General features: G+C 38.5%; 1 protein-coding gene across 2 annotated transcripts in view; it reads right to left on the minus strand.

The window, feature by feature from the left end:
* Window positions 1-8,430: 8,430 nt before the first annotated feature.
* ST6GALNAC3 (ST6 N-acetylgalactosaminide alpha-2,6-sialyltransferase 3) overlaps window positions 8,431-15,773 on the minus strand; it is a 213,742-nt gene continuing 206,399 nt past the window's right edge. For both annotated transcript variants that reach the window (XM_066192628.1, XM_066192627.1), the window contains 2 exons: window positions 12,840-12,947; window positions 8,431-10,627 (listed from right to left, as the gene is read on the minus strand). In XM_066192628.1, the coding sequence (XP_066048725.1) occupies window positions 10,441-10,627; window positions 12,840-12,947 (295 nt within the window). In that variant the 3' untranslated portion in view covers window positions 8,431-10,440. The remainder of the gene's footprint in view (window positions 10,628-12,839; window positions 12,948-15,773) is intronic.

Here is a 15,773-nt window from a genome sequence, read left to right on the forward strand (position 1 = left end):
GATAAAACACTAGATGGGATAGTAGCTGCTGTCTGCAAATCACCAAATCATAGAAGACAGCAGGATGACTGGATGCCTTTGCACCTTCTGTAATGTGTAGGAGCAAAAAGGCTGCACAATCATCTGAGACTGCAGCCTGCCTGGCATATGCCTGAAGTTTCATGATGCTGGTGCCTCTGCTGAATTATTGAACATTCTATATGAACGTTTCTTAAACCAAAATGGAGAACTCTCTAAGAATGAGAATTTTGTGTGAGACAGTATCTCAGAAATAATGAAAAATTACCAGAGGCATTTGGTAAGAGAAGTAAATTAATATTAGTGGCTATGATGATAACTTGATTGCTCTTTATGGGCACAAACAGAATGAAGTGCACAGTTATATGGATGGTGCAGTCTTTTAACCAACCTGAAAATTATTGAAAAGGAGGATCAGCTAGGAGAGAAAACAGGTCAATAATTGGAAATACAATAACACATTTATTAGCTGAAAAATCGGGAAAGAAAGTTGTTTAAAAAAAAATCTAGATTAAAGGGTTAATGAAAACTCCTACTTAACTGTAAATCAATGAAATGAAAAAAGAAGGTTAATAACACTGAATGTAGAGTAGAACTAAGGCATTACATATATAATTCCTCCAGTAAGTGTAGCCAAGTTGTAAGGGGAAATTTATGGCCAGAGAATTAAGGACAATATTTTTCAAAATCATTAGGTCTGACAATGGTACCAGTTCTTTATCAGATTGAAGTGGAAGATTTGTTAAGAGTAATGAAGACAAGAAAGAAGTGTTCAATAAGTATTTGTGTTCAGTATTTAAGGAAAAGACAGACAATTGATGATACTCTATGAAGATGATAAACTACCAGACAACAAAGGAAAAAAAAAAAAAAAGGAAAAAATTACATGGAAGCTACTGAAGTAAGAAAAGTAAGAAACACTTGTGTAGGAAACTTCAGATAATTTGTATCCAAGATTTGTTCAAGAGCTGACTGCAGAATCTCAATTATTATTACTGTTTTTTGCGAAGTCTTGGAACAATTGGGAAGGTTCCAGAAAGCTGGAAGAAAACGTATGTTGTGTTAATATTTAAGAAGGATAAACTTAATGACCTAGATAATTACAGTCCTGTCAGTTTGAAATTGATCTGGAGTAAAGTAATGGAATGGCTGACAGGGGACTCAATTACTAACTAATTAAAGAGGAGAAATATGCTAAATGCCAATCTAAGTGCAATATGGAAAACAGATACTGTCAAACACATTTGCTGGCTTTTTTTCCAATTGTGAGTACAAGTGAAAGACAACACTGTTGATACACTTTGATTCTATATGACATTTGATGTGGTATTCATGACATTTGAGTTAAGAAAACATGATAATACAAAATTGACATGTCTCACATTAAAGGAATGGAAAAACTGGTTAACTGACATTTCAAAATGGAAATTTAAATGGGGAATGATCACAGAACAGGTATTCTGCTGGGATAGCTTTCTGGGCATACACTAGCTCACAATTTTATCAGTAATTTGAAAGAGAACACAAAGGTTCACAGAAGACTCAGTCATTATGGAAGAAATCATTGTTAATAAAAAGAAAATATCACTGAGAATGTTGACAAGCATTACTGGGTGACCTGGTGCAAATTAATAAAATAAGATCTAAATGCAAATAAATGTAAAGCCACAGGAGCAAGAGCTTCAGGAGTCTAGGCTGGCTATTCTATGGGGATTTGAAAGCCCTAAAGGGCAAATTCAAGAATTAAACTATTTTTTACTTGATTATCTGGTCCTATGACAAATAGTCAAACTTACATTCACATCCCATGTCACTACTATCATATCTTGATGTATATCAAGAGCAATATATCCAATCATCCTGCATGGAAAAAGGATGAAATGAATCCATATTACATTATGCTATTAATATGCATTCAGAGCTCACACTGTAATAGTTCTGAAGTGAACATTATGGTTTATGCAGAGAGTATGCCTGAAAAAGTAACACACAAATTCTTAACAAGCCCCTTGGCAGCATATCAGACTTGAAGGACCCTCAAAGCTGAGCATGTGAAAGGTATTTTTTCCCTGTATTTAGTCTTATCCTTATCACAGAAATGTGTTTTTCGTTTCCCTTACTCAGGTAGCTGACAAAATAGCCCAGTTCTAAGGGGTATACACCAGAATCTGGCCCAAAATTACGTGGTAACAGCTGCAGCATTACATATGCCAGTGCTGACAGAGAAACCCAGAAGCTGCAGTCCTTTCACAAACCCAGCTACTCTACATGTGTTTACTTCAGCACATACAGACCAAGTTAAGATTTACAGATCAAAGCTGTTGCTTGTTAATCATGCTCTTAGCTGGGAACAGGAAAATAGGAAACTTAGAGACCAGAGGCTGAATGAGTCCTAGTTCCCTTCCTCCCTTAGCACCATGGAGTTCACTGGGGAACAAAAGTTATGTAGGACCTCCTCACACTCTTGCCAACAATGTAGTTCCAAGTAGAGGTTTGCACCTTTTCCTGAAACGTGACCTCTCCCCAAGCACTGCAAACTTACTCTCTCAAGCATGTTCTCAGTGGCCATTCCTAGGGTTTCAGTGGCTTCTGCCCCGAGACTGCTTCACTCTGGCAAGGACATGCCCTTTACGACCAGGATCCAATGGACCTTTTCCACAAAGTGTATTTGTGCCTGCAATGTGTTTTAACACACAGAAATATAATAATGAGTTGTTGTAAGTGTAGGTTTTGTGGCTGAGTTTACCCAGCATTACTGAATATTTTTAGGGAAGATGCCTTAAAATGTCTTTAAAGTGTGTACAGATAATTTATAATGCTTATGAGAAAAAAGACCTTTGTTTCCTTGAGTTCAGTGAATTGTCAGATATTATTATAGTGGCATATACATAAACACGAAAAAAAAGTGTTTTGCACAAAATCATGCATAAATTATGTCAGACAATTGGAAAATTGTATACATTTATTCATGTTTTAAAATAATCCAGGCACAATTTTGCAAATACATAGAAGCATGTTCTCCAAATGGAGCAAAAACTAAGTAATATATAGCAGGAAAACACATGGCTTAACATACAAAGTAAGTATAAATAGTATGAAAGTTTTCTTAGTCTACGGTGGTATCTGCTATCAATACACTTGTCAGCATTACAAAAGGCAACCTAAGGATACAAGTAATAATTGTGTAACATGAACTACCTAAAAAAGTTTATGTCAGCAGCACATAGTAGCAACTGTTTAAGAACAGAAGAATGCTTGCACACTGTATATAAATGCATATATGCACACATATACAGATACGACCGGAAGGCCACAAGAACAAAATTACCCCGGGAAAATGATAAAGGAATTTTTATGTGTCTTCCAGTATATAAAAACAATGCATGCATTAGCAAGCACCCAGCATGTTCCAGATAAAATTACATCCACAAGCAGAATCACATTAACTCTTCATCAAACAAAGCATTTATCATGCTGTACCCATGCTGGATCACTTTGTCCTATATCACACTCCTGACTTATGGAGCACATTTGGATGGTAAATTTAGGAAGAATCAGGAGCCCTTGATTCCCATGATCTGACAGGAGGAATCAGATCTCAAATTCGAAAGAAAAATATCCATGAAAAAAAATACCCATGCAAAGCCTGAGTTATAACAGGGTCTAGCAGGAATTCCACTTTCCTGTGGGACAGTCCAGTACAGTGGCCTCACTTAATGAGCTTTAGTTTGCATGATGGAGTGTTCCCGAGGATGTGCACCCAATTCCTTTTGGATGGAAACAAAGGATGTGCTCCAATCACCAGTGGCATTCATCCCCTGCGATCAAACTAGATATATGTGTGGAGATCAGGTCCTTAGCACCAACAGTTTCAGGCTACAGATCCTATCCAGCTAAGCTAACTGTTTGCTAACATAGACACAGGCTTTGGAAATACACAGAATAAACATTAATCAGCAAGTACTAGAAGCTGTATTTACCATGTAGATTAGTCTTAGTTGTTCTTACTTGCCCCTACCTGATAAAAAGGGACCTTCCCTACAGACACTCATTGTGTTTGCAGATGTGTGTGAGTGTGTCTGTGCATGAGGAGGGTACAGGTGATCAGCTAAAAGAGCAGTGGGCACACAATTTTTTTTTTCTTCTACGATCAGAAATACTATTTTCAGTAGTAAAATTATGAAAAACTCTGCAGGCATCTCAGCCAATCTTCTACATGTTCAATTCCCATTAAAAAGATACTCCTGTAAACATAAAAACTTTGGGATCATAGCCCTCCTAACCTCTAATCTGCATCAAAAAAGTCATTCCCAAGTTACACTCGGGATGTGAGACTTCCTTAGAACTGAACATAGAATTGTGATTGTGAGTGCCAGAGTAGGCTCACAAAAGCAAGCTGAACTATTTCTGATATTTCAGTGAAAAATGTCAAATTTAGTAATTATTTCCTGACTGGTTTCAACAGTTTATTTGCTGCCAGCTGCTAATGGCACTTACTAAAGTGCTCTGGGCAACACATGATACGAGAAAGAAAAAGTACTGCTTCTGCTGCTTGAACTAAGTTTACACAAAACTTACATTATTTATTATAATGGAGAATAAGATGTGTAACATGCTATCATGCATAATACATGGTAAGAACATGCATTAGTTCAAGTTTATAGTCTCTTTCCAGTAAATTAGAACAGCAGTGGCAGATGTTGACAGCTGCATATTTTGAGGAATTCCCAGAAATAGCAGTAAGCAATGCAAAAAAAAGACATGAAATCAGCTGTTTAAGACTCACACAAAATAGTAACTCTTTGTGAGTTAATCATATAAACGATACCAAAACCCAGTGGTATCTTTCCTATCATATTCCAAGAAACCGAGTTCAGCACCTGAGGTGAGACTGTGCCCCAAGCAAATCATGCTGCTGACAGGAAAGCGTGTCCCTGCTCTGACACTGCACCCCCAGGGCAGATTCAGCACTTTCCTGATCCACAGAAAGGGAGGATGGGCAGGCTTCGTGTGGATCACAGGCTGTGTAAGTCAGATGGAGAATTCTTCTCTAGTGGGGCTGGAAAGGGCCCAAAGCTGCAGCTGGGTGGGGACCTACAAAAGCTGGGGGAGCAGGCCCAGATGTGCCACATGTTAGTATGGCTTCCACAGAAGTCCTGTCCTTTCAGTAGAGAGAGATCTTTTCTTTTTCCTTCAGTCCCTTTTAGAGGGTTTGCCTAGGAGACTAATCCAGAACAGACACGCAAGACTTCTGTACATTATGCCAGACAAGGTTTACAAAAAGCTTCCCCCTCCCCATGACTTCAGCTATATACATCACAGCAATAGCCAGAAAAATATGTATGAATCTGGAGGCTGGCTTCATTCCTTTATGGTTAAGCTTCATTCCTGTGCATCCTCTCAGGAAAGAATGAACAGAATGAGACACATCTATTGAAAATTAAACAGTTCTTCCCCAAAGGAACTAAATACAATCAGGAAAACCAGGACTTTTTTAGTAAATACATGACTGTTACTCACAGTACATCACAATGGCCACAGACAGCTCCTGTGTGATACTAACACCAAGGTTCATTCTTGTGGGTACCCTAAGGATCATCATGAACAAAACCCAGGCTGGCCTGAACAGAACTAAAGACACACTATTTCTGACACACACACACACACACACACACACACACACACACACACACACACACACACAAGACAGCAAATTATAACCATTAATATGTAAAGTGTTTCTGATTTTTTACTATGACCATCATTCAGCTATAATTCACAAGGCATTACGTATTTAATTCTTACTTACCTGGACATGTCTTCCAGTTGAGCATCTGAGCTCTGCTGGCAGCTATCTTTGTGTGGGGTCCTACTTCAGTCCAGCCCACAAGCAGGTGAATAATGGAAGACCATCAGCATGAGCCCTCCAAGAGTTGGATGGGCTTCTCTATTAATTCTGCAAAGCATTAGGTGCACATGGTACTTCCCAGACAAAACACTGCCTACCTTAGCACCCAGGAGAGCAAAGACTTTACTGGGGTAGGTGCTGTGTTCATGAACTTGCCAAAGCCACTTCCATTAGTTTTGAAGAGAGTCCTCAGAGATTCCTAAATCAGTGAGTGCTCAGATAATTTGTGTCAGGCTGACTTCTTCACCCCTGGTGGTGTTTATGTGGAAATATTTAACAACAGAGAAATTGCCTCCATTTTTTCCTGTAAAGGGCATGCTTTCCTATTGCTGATAATTCCTACCAGAGAGAGTAGGAAAATTATTCTACACAGGAGCTAAAGGCATTTGAAGAAACTAAACACTTTAGTAAAGTATTTCCAAGAGAGATCAACGGGTACTCCTTGCCTAAAGCACTTTAGGGGCATTTTTTAGAAGTTGGAACACCATCTGCTCCTAAGTAGAGCTCTCCATCAGTCCTTCCCATTTACTGATGTAACTGATAGGAGCAGTCTGCAGATGGAGCCTCCCAGCCCAGATGGAAAGGGAATTTGGCTGGATATATAAACTAATTTTTTTCTTTCTGAGAAGAGGCCTTGGTGTAAGCAGAAGGATGTGATCTGGACATCTAACGGGGATGAAAAGGTTGGAATGATGTCTATTACGTCAGTTTGGAAAGAAAAAACAACACTTTTTTATTTTATTCAGTCAATTATCTATGAATAGTAATTAGCCAGTCAAAAGACTTTTTAAATGAAAATTTCTGCTCTTATTTAAAACTTTCCACTTTGAAAACAAAAAGTCAGAAGGTAATGCAACATAAAACATAAAGTATATCAAAATTTAAATATTTATGTAAACCAAGCCATTTATGCCTTTTCCCCCACTTTAAAAAAAAAAAGTTTATTTAAGTTCCCCCTACATTTTAAAATAAACTTTTGATGACTACTCATCTCACTGATGGCAAAAAAACAGGTCAAACTATTTTTGAGCATTCCTCTATCAGCAGCAATGTGAAAATGCATTTTGAAAACCTCAGGTAAACTCCCTGCTTGTTTTATACTCATGAGTAGTTGATTAAAATAGGACTGCTTGAATGAATAAGCAATTAGGATATGATTACATTCAGGTAAACTGTAGTAGTTTTATCTCAAAGAATTAATAAGTCATTCTCAGCTGATTTCTTCTGCTCTCAGAAGGTGAACCACCAAGATCCCTTATACGCATCCAAGTTCTGACATTCTTTCTTTAGTACCAAAGCTGGTTTTCCGCAAATCTCAACCAAGTAATTTCTTTGTAGAATGATCTTTGTTAACACAGCGGTCACAGTAACTTACTTACATAATAAAAATCATGTAAATATGCATTTAACTTATACTAAAGACAGGCTCATTTAAATAAGAGAACTGATGTTTATTTCCTCTAGTATGAGTGAAGCCTGCTGCAATGTTTCTAAAGTGGATCTGCTCATTGTGCAAATCCAGGCAGAGAGCAACACTTTTACTTTGCTCTGTGACACCTGAACTCTAATTGTGTTCTCCATTTTGTGTACATTTAGATATTCTTAGAGCTGTATTTTTCTTAGCTATCCTTTGTGATAGTGTTTCATGCAGCATGCAAGCACTCTTCAAAGAGCTTCAGAATGAAGCACATATTTTACAAAATGTTTGTGGTGAATTGGCAAGTATTAATTATCTCAAAAACTTTCTCAGGCTTAAAAACCACCTTGCAGGTGGACACAACTCAGGCAGAATCCTTATGCTCACTGGGGAGAAACACTCGGGGGGAGAAACACTCTACTTCATGAGGACGTGTAAGTCTGTCCAGCCCAAACAATTTCCATTTCCATGCAGCACTTTCATAGCAGTTTTCTATTAACCCAGAAACCTTCTAAATGGGAGTTCAATTGGCTGATGTCCTTTTTTTCAGTTCCTCTTCCCTCAAGGAAATGACAGGATTTCCCAGGCTGCCCTGTAAAATATGTGTGGAACATTCTCCCTAATTCTGCATGTCCTACAGTCTTCAAATCCTGCCATACAATTTTTATTAGCTTTCCATATATCCAGCCACCCATCTCAACTGAAAAGATGCATATGGTGATAAATCTGGTTTTGTTACTACAGCTCTTCATCCAACCATAACCCTTTCTCCCCTTTTGATTTCCTCCCATGTCATATCAGCCTACAACTGAAGAAATGGGTACTTTTAATTACTTGTGTATCACAGCAGTGCCTGTAATTTTCAGACTTTGGGCACCTTTTCTTCAAAGCGTTATACAAATAAGTTGAAACTGGGAATATTCATCTCAACAGCTTTCAAGAAAGTCAGTCAGGAAAGGGAGTAGGCAAATACCATTGCTCTCCTTTTCCAAACAGGAAGGTGAGACATAAAGTCATGCCAGAAACCTGGGACAAAGCCTGTGTTTGAATATAGATGTTTATCCAAGATCATAAGCATGGCCCCAGCCTTTGTCTGACAACCAGAATGAATACATAGAGCACTAAAGTAAGCAGTGAAAGCTGAGCTATATTAAAAAATAAAATCAGAGAACTGCATTTATGGCAGAAAATAGAAGGGGCAACAGAGATGGTACCCTGGAATCACCTACCAACAGGAACAAGAAACCAATGATCAGGAGGAGGAATACTACTGAAGAGATTTCCTCCCCATCCTATGAATTGGAGCTGTTGATGAGAGAATATTTATGCAATGAACATATAAAATATAGATTTATATATACAAATATACAATAGGAAATAGTCAGTATACAAATACTTACATGTAAAAATATTTTTTTACTTTCCCCTTTTCTTGATTTACAAAAGCATACAAAGTTTCCTGTTGGTTAATGTTTAAGTAGTGTGAGTAAACCCTGTGTGACATGTTCCACACGTAATTCCTTCAAGTGTTCACAGTATTGGCTATTACAGTGTTGAATCTGACATTCCAGATGTTAGAATATTCATAGGACACATTCTAAACTTAAAGCATTAGTTTAAATACAGTTTAAATAAAACTCACATGTATAGTTGAATTATGGTCACATGACAAGTGAGTCTGCTGCAGTTGAAAACTTTCCGTGACACTAAGCTTGGAAATACATACTTAAACTGGAGATGAGTATATTTTAAGATTCTTGAACTGCCTTTTAATGTGCAGAAAATACTGTGGGATGGGGAGTTCTTTCAACTTCATCTGAAGCAATGCAAGCTGATAGAACTCAGTATTACAAATTATTCTCAGTAGGAAAGCGGATGCACAGTACAATTTGCCATCAGAGCCAGACACACTGTCACTTTCTTCAAAAACCCAACAGACAAGAATAAATGACAGGTACCATTGTTTTAGTGTTAAGAATAAATGATCTGGAGCATTCTGCATCAGGAAAGTGCTTTAAATTAAATTAAATTAGTCCTCACAACTCTCTTGTGAGGTAGATAGACACTATCCTTGTTTTTAAAGATGGAGAAACTGGAGATCTAAAATAAATTATGATGGCTCCATGGGAAACACTGTCAAAATACTGTTATTTGGATGTTGGAGCCAGTGAAATGCACAACTGAAGTAAATGGAGATATTCATGACACAACTTTACACTCACCAGCTTGGGTAATGACAGCAGGCTTGGTACAACAGCCAAAGGTTCATCAAGGGCTGCAAAACACAATCTTTGCCAAGTGCCATTCTGCTGGAGGAGCTGAACTGTGGGACAGTAGCTTCAAAAGGCACAAACTGCATAGTCCCAGATGGTGCAGACTGACCAGGGTGGAAGGAAGCTGCATTTCAGAAGTCATGAATTAATCGACTGACCAGGGTGGAAGGAAGCTGCATTTCAGAAGTCATGAATTAATCAGGAGTCTTGAGTAGGTAATATCTTCTCATTCAAGAGTTGGGTACAGTTCAAGAACCATGCTTAGCTCATCTCTAATTTTACCATATATGCAAGTGCTCACAATATATTGTGCATCAATATATTCAGGTGTTTTTTAAAATTTACTCACTCATGGACCTTGGAGGTCTGTATTTTGTATTTTTCCTCACATTCCTCGTGTAGAGAATTTCTACTGATACCACAAATGGAACTAGTGCTTCAGTACAGCAAATGAGTTACAAATAATAGTTTTAAATATCTGAGATGCTGGACAATTTTCAAAGGACCACCATGTTCTCTGTGTGCACCTGTATATACAGGAATCTCATCTGTCTTTAAGTGCTCCTGCCTCCTGCCTTGAAGTAAAATCCAGTTGAAGTATAAAGTGCATAGTGTGGATTAAAACCCTAAGAAATAACAAACAATGTGTCTGCCTTCCACAGATGATTAATTTTGCTTAACAGCTGAACCACCACCCTCTTTGTCTTCTGGTTTTTAGTTTAGTGTTACCTAGGCTGAGAAAGGCCAGCCAGATGTAAGCAAAACTATTGTAAACTGAGACATGTTTGTAATATGCTGTTAAGGGAGAGTTAAATAAACCAGTATCAAGACACCGTCCAGTTGGGATGTGTAAATATTATTGTGTGCTTCTTGGCCCACTTAGCAAATACTTTCTTTTCCGTGATAAACCTGTGGCCTCCATATGGAGCATTTTCATGGAGAAAATATTCCTCACACTCATCTCTTCCTGGCTCGTAATAGTGGTAGGGAACTTTACGAAAGCCTTCTGACCTAGGGAGAAGAAAGATAAACTTAAGTACTATTTTCAAGAAAAACATAAATATATAATATACCTGAATACAAGATACAAGCATCCTGGCTCGGATCAGCAAGAGTGTGGCCAGCAGGACCTGGCCAGCAGGACCAGGGCAGTGATTGTGCCCTGTTCTCAACATTGGTGAGGTCACACCTCGAATCCTATGTTCAGTTTTGTGGCTCTCACTACAAGACAGACACTGAGGTGCTGGAGGGAGTCCAGGTAAAGCACAGTGGAGCTGGTGAAGGGTCTGGAGCACAACTCCCGTGAAGAATGACTGAGGGAGCTAGGGGTGTTCATCCTGGAGAAAAGGAGGCTCAGGAGGGACCTTATCACTCTTTACAACTGTTTGAAGGGGGGCTGTGATGAGGAGAGGGTCGGTCTCTTCTCTCATGGAACAAGTGACAGGACATGAGGAAATTGTCTCAAGCTGCACCGTGGGAGGTTCAGACTGTATATTTGGAAAAATTTCTTCACCAAAAGGGTTGTCGAGCACTGGAAGAGGCTGCCCAGGGAAGTGGTTGACTCACCAGCCCTGGATGTATTTAAAAGTGCCAAATGTGGCACTTGGGACACAGTTTACTGCAGACTTGGCAGTGCTGGGTTAACAATTGAACTCCATGATCTTAAAGGTCTTTCCCAACCTAAACAATTCTATGAATGATCTGAAATCCTTTCCATGTGTCAGCACTTGAACTCCTTTGCTAGACTGTAAGGGCTTTCATTACATCATGGTTCCTAGGAATTTTCCTAAGGCAGAAGAAACTCAGTGTATCTCTCAGCATACACTGATCTCAACAGTCAGCACAAAGCCGATGGGCTGGCCCTTATGGGCACTGCACATTTTGTTTAACCTGTGATAACTCAGCCCACAAGGCTCCCTCCCTCAGCAAAGTCTTCTCACTGGATAGTCCCACCTGTTGAAACTGGTTCTTGAACAAGGCAGTTATAAGAGTAATATCCAATATAAGTAGGTAATCCAGTCAGAATCACAGCTTTAAGGAGACAGCCTTCTCTGCTGCCAACAGTGCTATCATGCTGTTGTCTGGTTTTACATCAGCGCTCTGCAATGCCAGCTTGGCTGAGCTCTCTGAGGACAACCTTAGTCCTGTCACCCCTCATCCCAGGGTGCCTACTGTGTGTTTTCACAAACAAAGAACAACATATGTTCATTCTGTTCATTCCATCTGGATGACTCAATCAGTGAGATCTGCAAGTTCTAAAAAGTCAGCCTCTAACGTTAAGATATCCTAATTAAACAGCTGTGACTCAAACTCCGTTGTTTGTGACGTTTTTTTGGTTCTGCCAGGAATGAGTCTCACACTGGAGTGACACAGAATACGGAATAAGAATCTGCACAAAGGAACTTTAGGAGCTCATGACCCACTGGACTGGCTACATGCAGGACTTGGACCAGCTGAGGTACAGAACAGTGCATATGTACCAGTACCATAAATTGTACATGACATTTCCCACTTTTCTGAATGAATGAGGAATAGTTTCAATTTATATTTTTCCACCATACACAGTAGATTAAAGTATTTAACTTGGACTGTTAAAAATTGTGTTTAGAGTTATACTTCTGACAATAGGATTAATCCACTGTCACTGTAAGGTCACCAACAGTAGTTGGTTGGAATTTATGTCAGTTTATGGTGATAAAGCTCACAGGACTTGTTTTATTATCTAATTAGAAACCTCTACTACTCAAAACAAGCCATATATAACCTAGAAAGTTCAAGTAGGTTGCTCAGTGGTGGTGAAATGTAATTTCAGGTAACTATCCTGGCCTAACCATTTTATTTCACTTCCAGGTGTATTTGGTATTCAGAATATAATGTATTAGTTTTTTCCTCTATATATTTGTTTCAGCAGTGGAAGCAAGTATATTTTGTCAAAAGAATATGAGCATGCTTTGTTTCCAACTAATTCAGAAACTGCGTAAGATCTTCGATTAAAAATAGTTCCTTATGACATCTGATGTTAGATTTTGTAAATGTTTTTATTTCATCAACAGCACATGCCGTATCAGGAGTGAATATGCTGACAATAGTGTCACATCAACGCAAAACACTGGGAAATGACTGCCTGATCCATTTTTTGGATTTATGATATTAAAATCAATTGTGAAATTTTGACAAGACATCAGAATTGTAGATGCATGAAAATAATTTTCTATGATCTTACTTGCAGTAGGTGTCATTTATCATCCCATAGACGTGAATCCCATAGCAGGCATCCATCGCCAAAATTAAGGTAAACCAACCCGTGCTGAGATATGAACCTGACTGGACTCTGTAAAAATACAACATACACAAAACAAATTGCAATGAGAAATTATCAACACTTTATCAAAGAAATACAATCTATTGCCTGGGACAAAAGGCATTAAGCAGCTTGACAATCTGTCAAAACGGTACAATTACTTTGAATTATTTATAGATACGCTCTCATTCTTCCCAGCTTGGGGCCTCCAGCTATTGTCCACATTAAAAAAAATACCACGTTAAATATCTGAAGTCAAACAATGCAACTCCAGTAAAACAGAAAACAATTTATTTTCACATCTGAAAGATAGAAATTAGTGGAGTATATAAAATGAGACAAAGTTTACCAAAATACAAAGTACTCCTGGAATTTTTGGTGCGTGCATGTGAGTAAGCACCATCTTCTTCTGCAAGCAAAATCTTAATCTGCAATAGGCTATCCTCGACTTGAAAATTCACACAGGAATGAAACTTCCAAGGATATTTTGGTACAAAACCATCTAATATAAGGTTCTGAAAATCAAAAATCTGTGCATATCCCTTTACATAATTTTGTGTTATCATTCTTCGAGCTAACACAGCAGAGAGAAGACCACAAGAGGATAGGGCCCAGACTGACAGTCTTTGCCCAAATGACGATATATATGCAACCAGTCCAGAAGTATTACCTGCATGAGTGAGAAAAATGACCAGTGTACAGATTTGGCTCACAGACAGGTTGTTTGAGCAAACACATGCATTGTTAACCACAAACCAAACCCTGTTTGCTCTTCTCACACAAATGCTACCAATGGGGGACTGGGAGTCAATGGAGATGCCCAGATGACCTGGGCATGCAAGACTCACTGCTTTCAAACCTCATGAGTAGTGAGAGCACACTCAGCCCTTGTTGCTTATGAATGGGTTGAAGTCCAGCTTTGTGCATGTATTGCTTTCAGTTTGACTGAAATCAGTGAAAACAATAATCTTTAAATTATTTTTAAAAGCCTAATTTTCAAAGAAAGATACCACAAAACCATCTTAATAGACCACCTTAACAGAGCTGGGTGTGAGTGAGAGGAGGGGATATATGAGCTTTCTGCCACACCTGTAAGCTCTTAGATTTCGGGTATGGCAGGGAGCAGTCTGTTCTCCATCCTAAGTTAAAGCAGTCTAGTATTTGCACACAATTAAGTTTTGCTGTAAAAGAACTGCCAAGTAAGCCTATCTGCAAATCAGTTATTGCCACCAACAAAATCTTCTGAGAACATTTTCATCCTGGGATAGGAATAAAATTTTCATGTGGGGAAAAAACCCCCAAAACTATAGCAATTTATCCAGCCTACAAGCCTCAGGTTCCCTGTGAGACAGAAGAACCAACGTTAGGTGTTTTTTCCTGGTTCAGTGCAAGAATGTACTCCAGTGTCCTGCCTCGCTGCTCCAGCATAAATATACCAATCAGTGGTTTTTGGCACAGATTCTGTGTTACTTCCCCGCTCAAGTTGAAGTAAATACTATTTAAGACAATGGGTAAAAAAGTAGTTGTACAACCTTTATCATGACAATTACCTGGCACATAAAGGTCTGAGATTCAAATTCCTTCCCTGTGTAATACCTTTTATTATGGATAGTAGAAAAGCTCCAAGACCTTTACATTCCTAAAGAAAATCCAGTGCACTCCAGTTGAAATAAACCTTTGGTTTTTTAGTGAAAAACAATTACCTCAATTTCCAGAACTGAGTCCAAAAACACTGAAAGTAGTTAAATATTCACTTCCTTGCCCATGTCTGTCATCCTTCATGTGTGAGCTGGTGTGAACTTCTATCCCTGCCTTTCCTGAAATGTCCTTTCCCTTGGAGAAACAGCTAAGTATCTGTTAGCAGCTTTTGTAAAGATCATACTGGAAACAATAAATAAAGGGTTAACTTAAACTGAAAAACGACAAGTGACAAGTGGAAACTAAAGGCAGGGTGTCAAACACCCATGTTTCATTAGGTAGATACCAACTCTAATTGTGCTTCTTTTTTTGACACCTTTATAGCCATGAAAGTGTACAGTTGTTTATCTGCCCCATCAGGATCTTCATCTCTTCAACCAGAATGTTCTGCTACTAGCAGGGAGAATTCCCAATCCAATTCATGTTATTTCAAAATAACATTCTGCCATGATAAAAGGCTGCATTGCTTCTAACTTGCTTTCTGTTCCTGCACCAGGAAAACACTGGCCTTGAGCTTTCAAAGCATTTTAGAATCATAATAACCATTTATAAGAACACGATGAAGATCAGGACCCTTCCAATAATGGAGGTTTATTGGAGAGCGCTGTATTGACAGTAGCATCTGAAATTTGCTATACTCAGGAGGAAAAAGGAATTTTAAAAAAGAATTAATCAATATTTCATGTCTTGTTTTAACACCATTGGACCTTAGTCCTCTCATCTATATACTGCACTGGCAGGATAAATAAAAACAGCAGAGTGAGTTCCCAGGTACCTTCCCTGGGAGATGAAGTACATGACAGAATACAGATTATATACTTTAAACCAAAGCACTTATATTCATCCCATTTTTTCCTCTGAAGATACACAGGGATACAAGGGAATATACTTAAGAAGTGGAGATTCTGGATGATTTGGTAACACCTTAGAATTCAATCTGGTATCATAAACATACTTTCAAAATTCTAATGAAAGCAATATCAGAAATGTGAAAACAATTTTAGCTCTCCCTAAAAAGCCATAAATCTCCAAATACCTTTTAAAATATCATCCCATAAAACTGTAGTGCAAAGCAATGTCTCAGCCCTTGCTATTATGCTAACACTGTGCACTCAATTTCCCTCTCTACAGGAGAGTTCTGTATGCTTCTTGGTCAGG

This window comes from Chamaea fasciata, unplaced genomic scaffold, assembly GCF_029207755.1.
Source record: "Chamaea fasciata isolate MVZ Bird 193981 ecotype frontalis unplaced genomic scaffold, bChaFas1.0.hap1 SCAF_10, whole genome shotgun sequence".
NCBI lineage: Eukaryota > Metazoa > Chordata > Aves > Passeriformes > Sylviidae > Chamaea > Chamaea fasciata.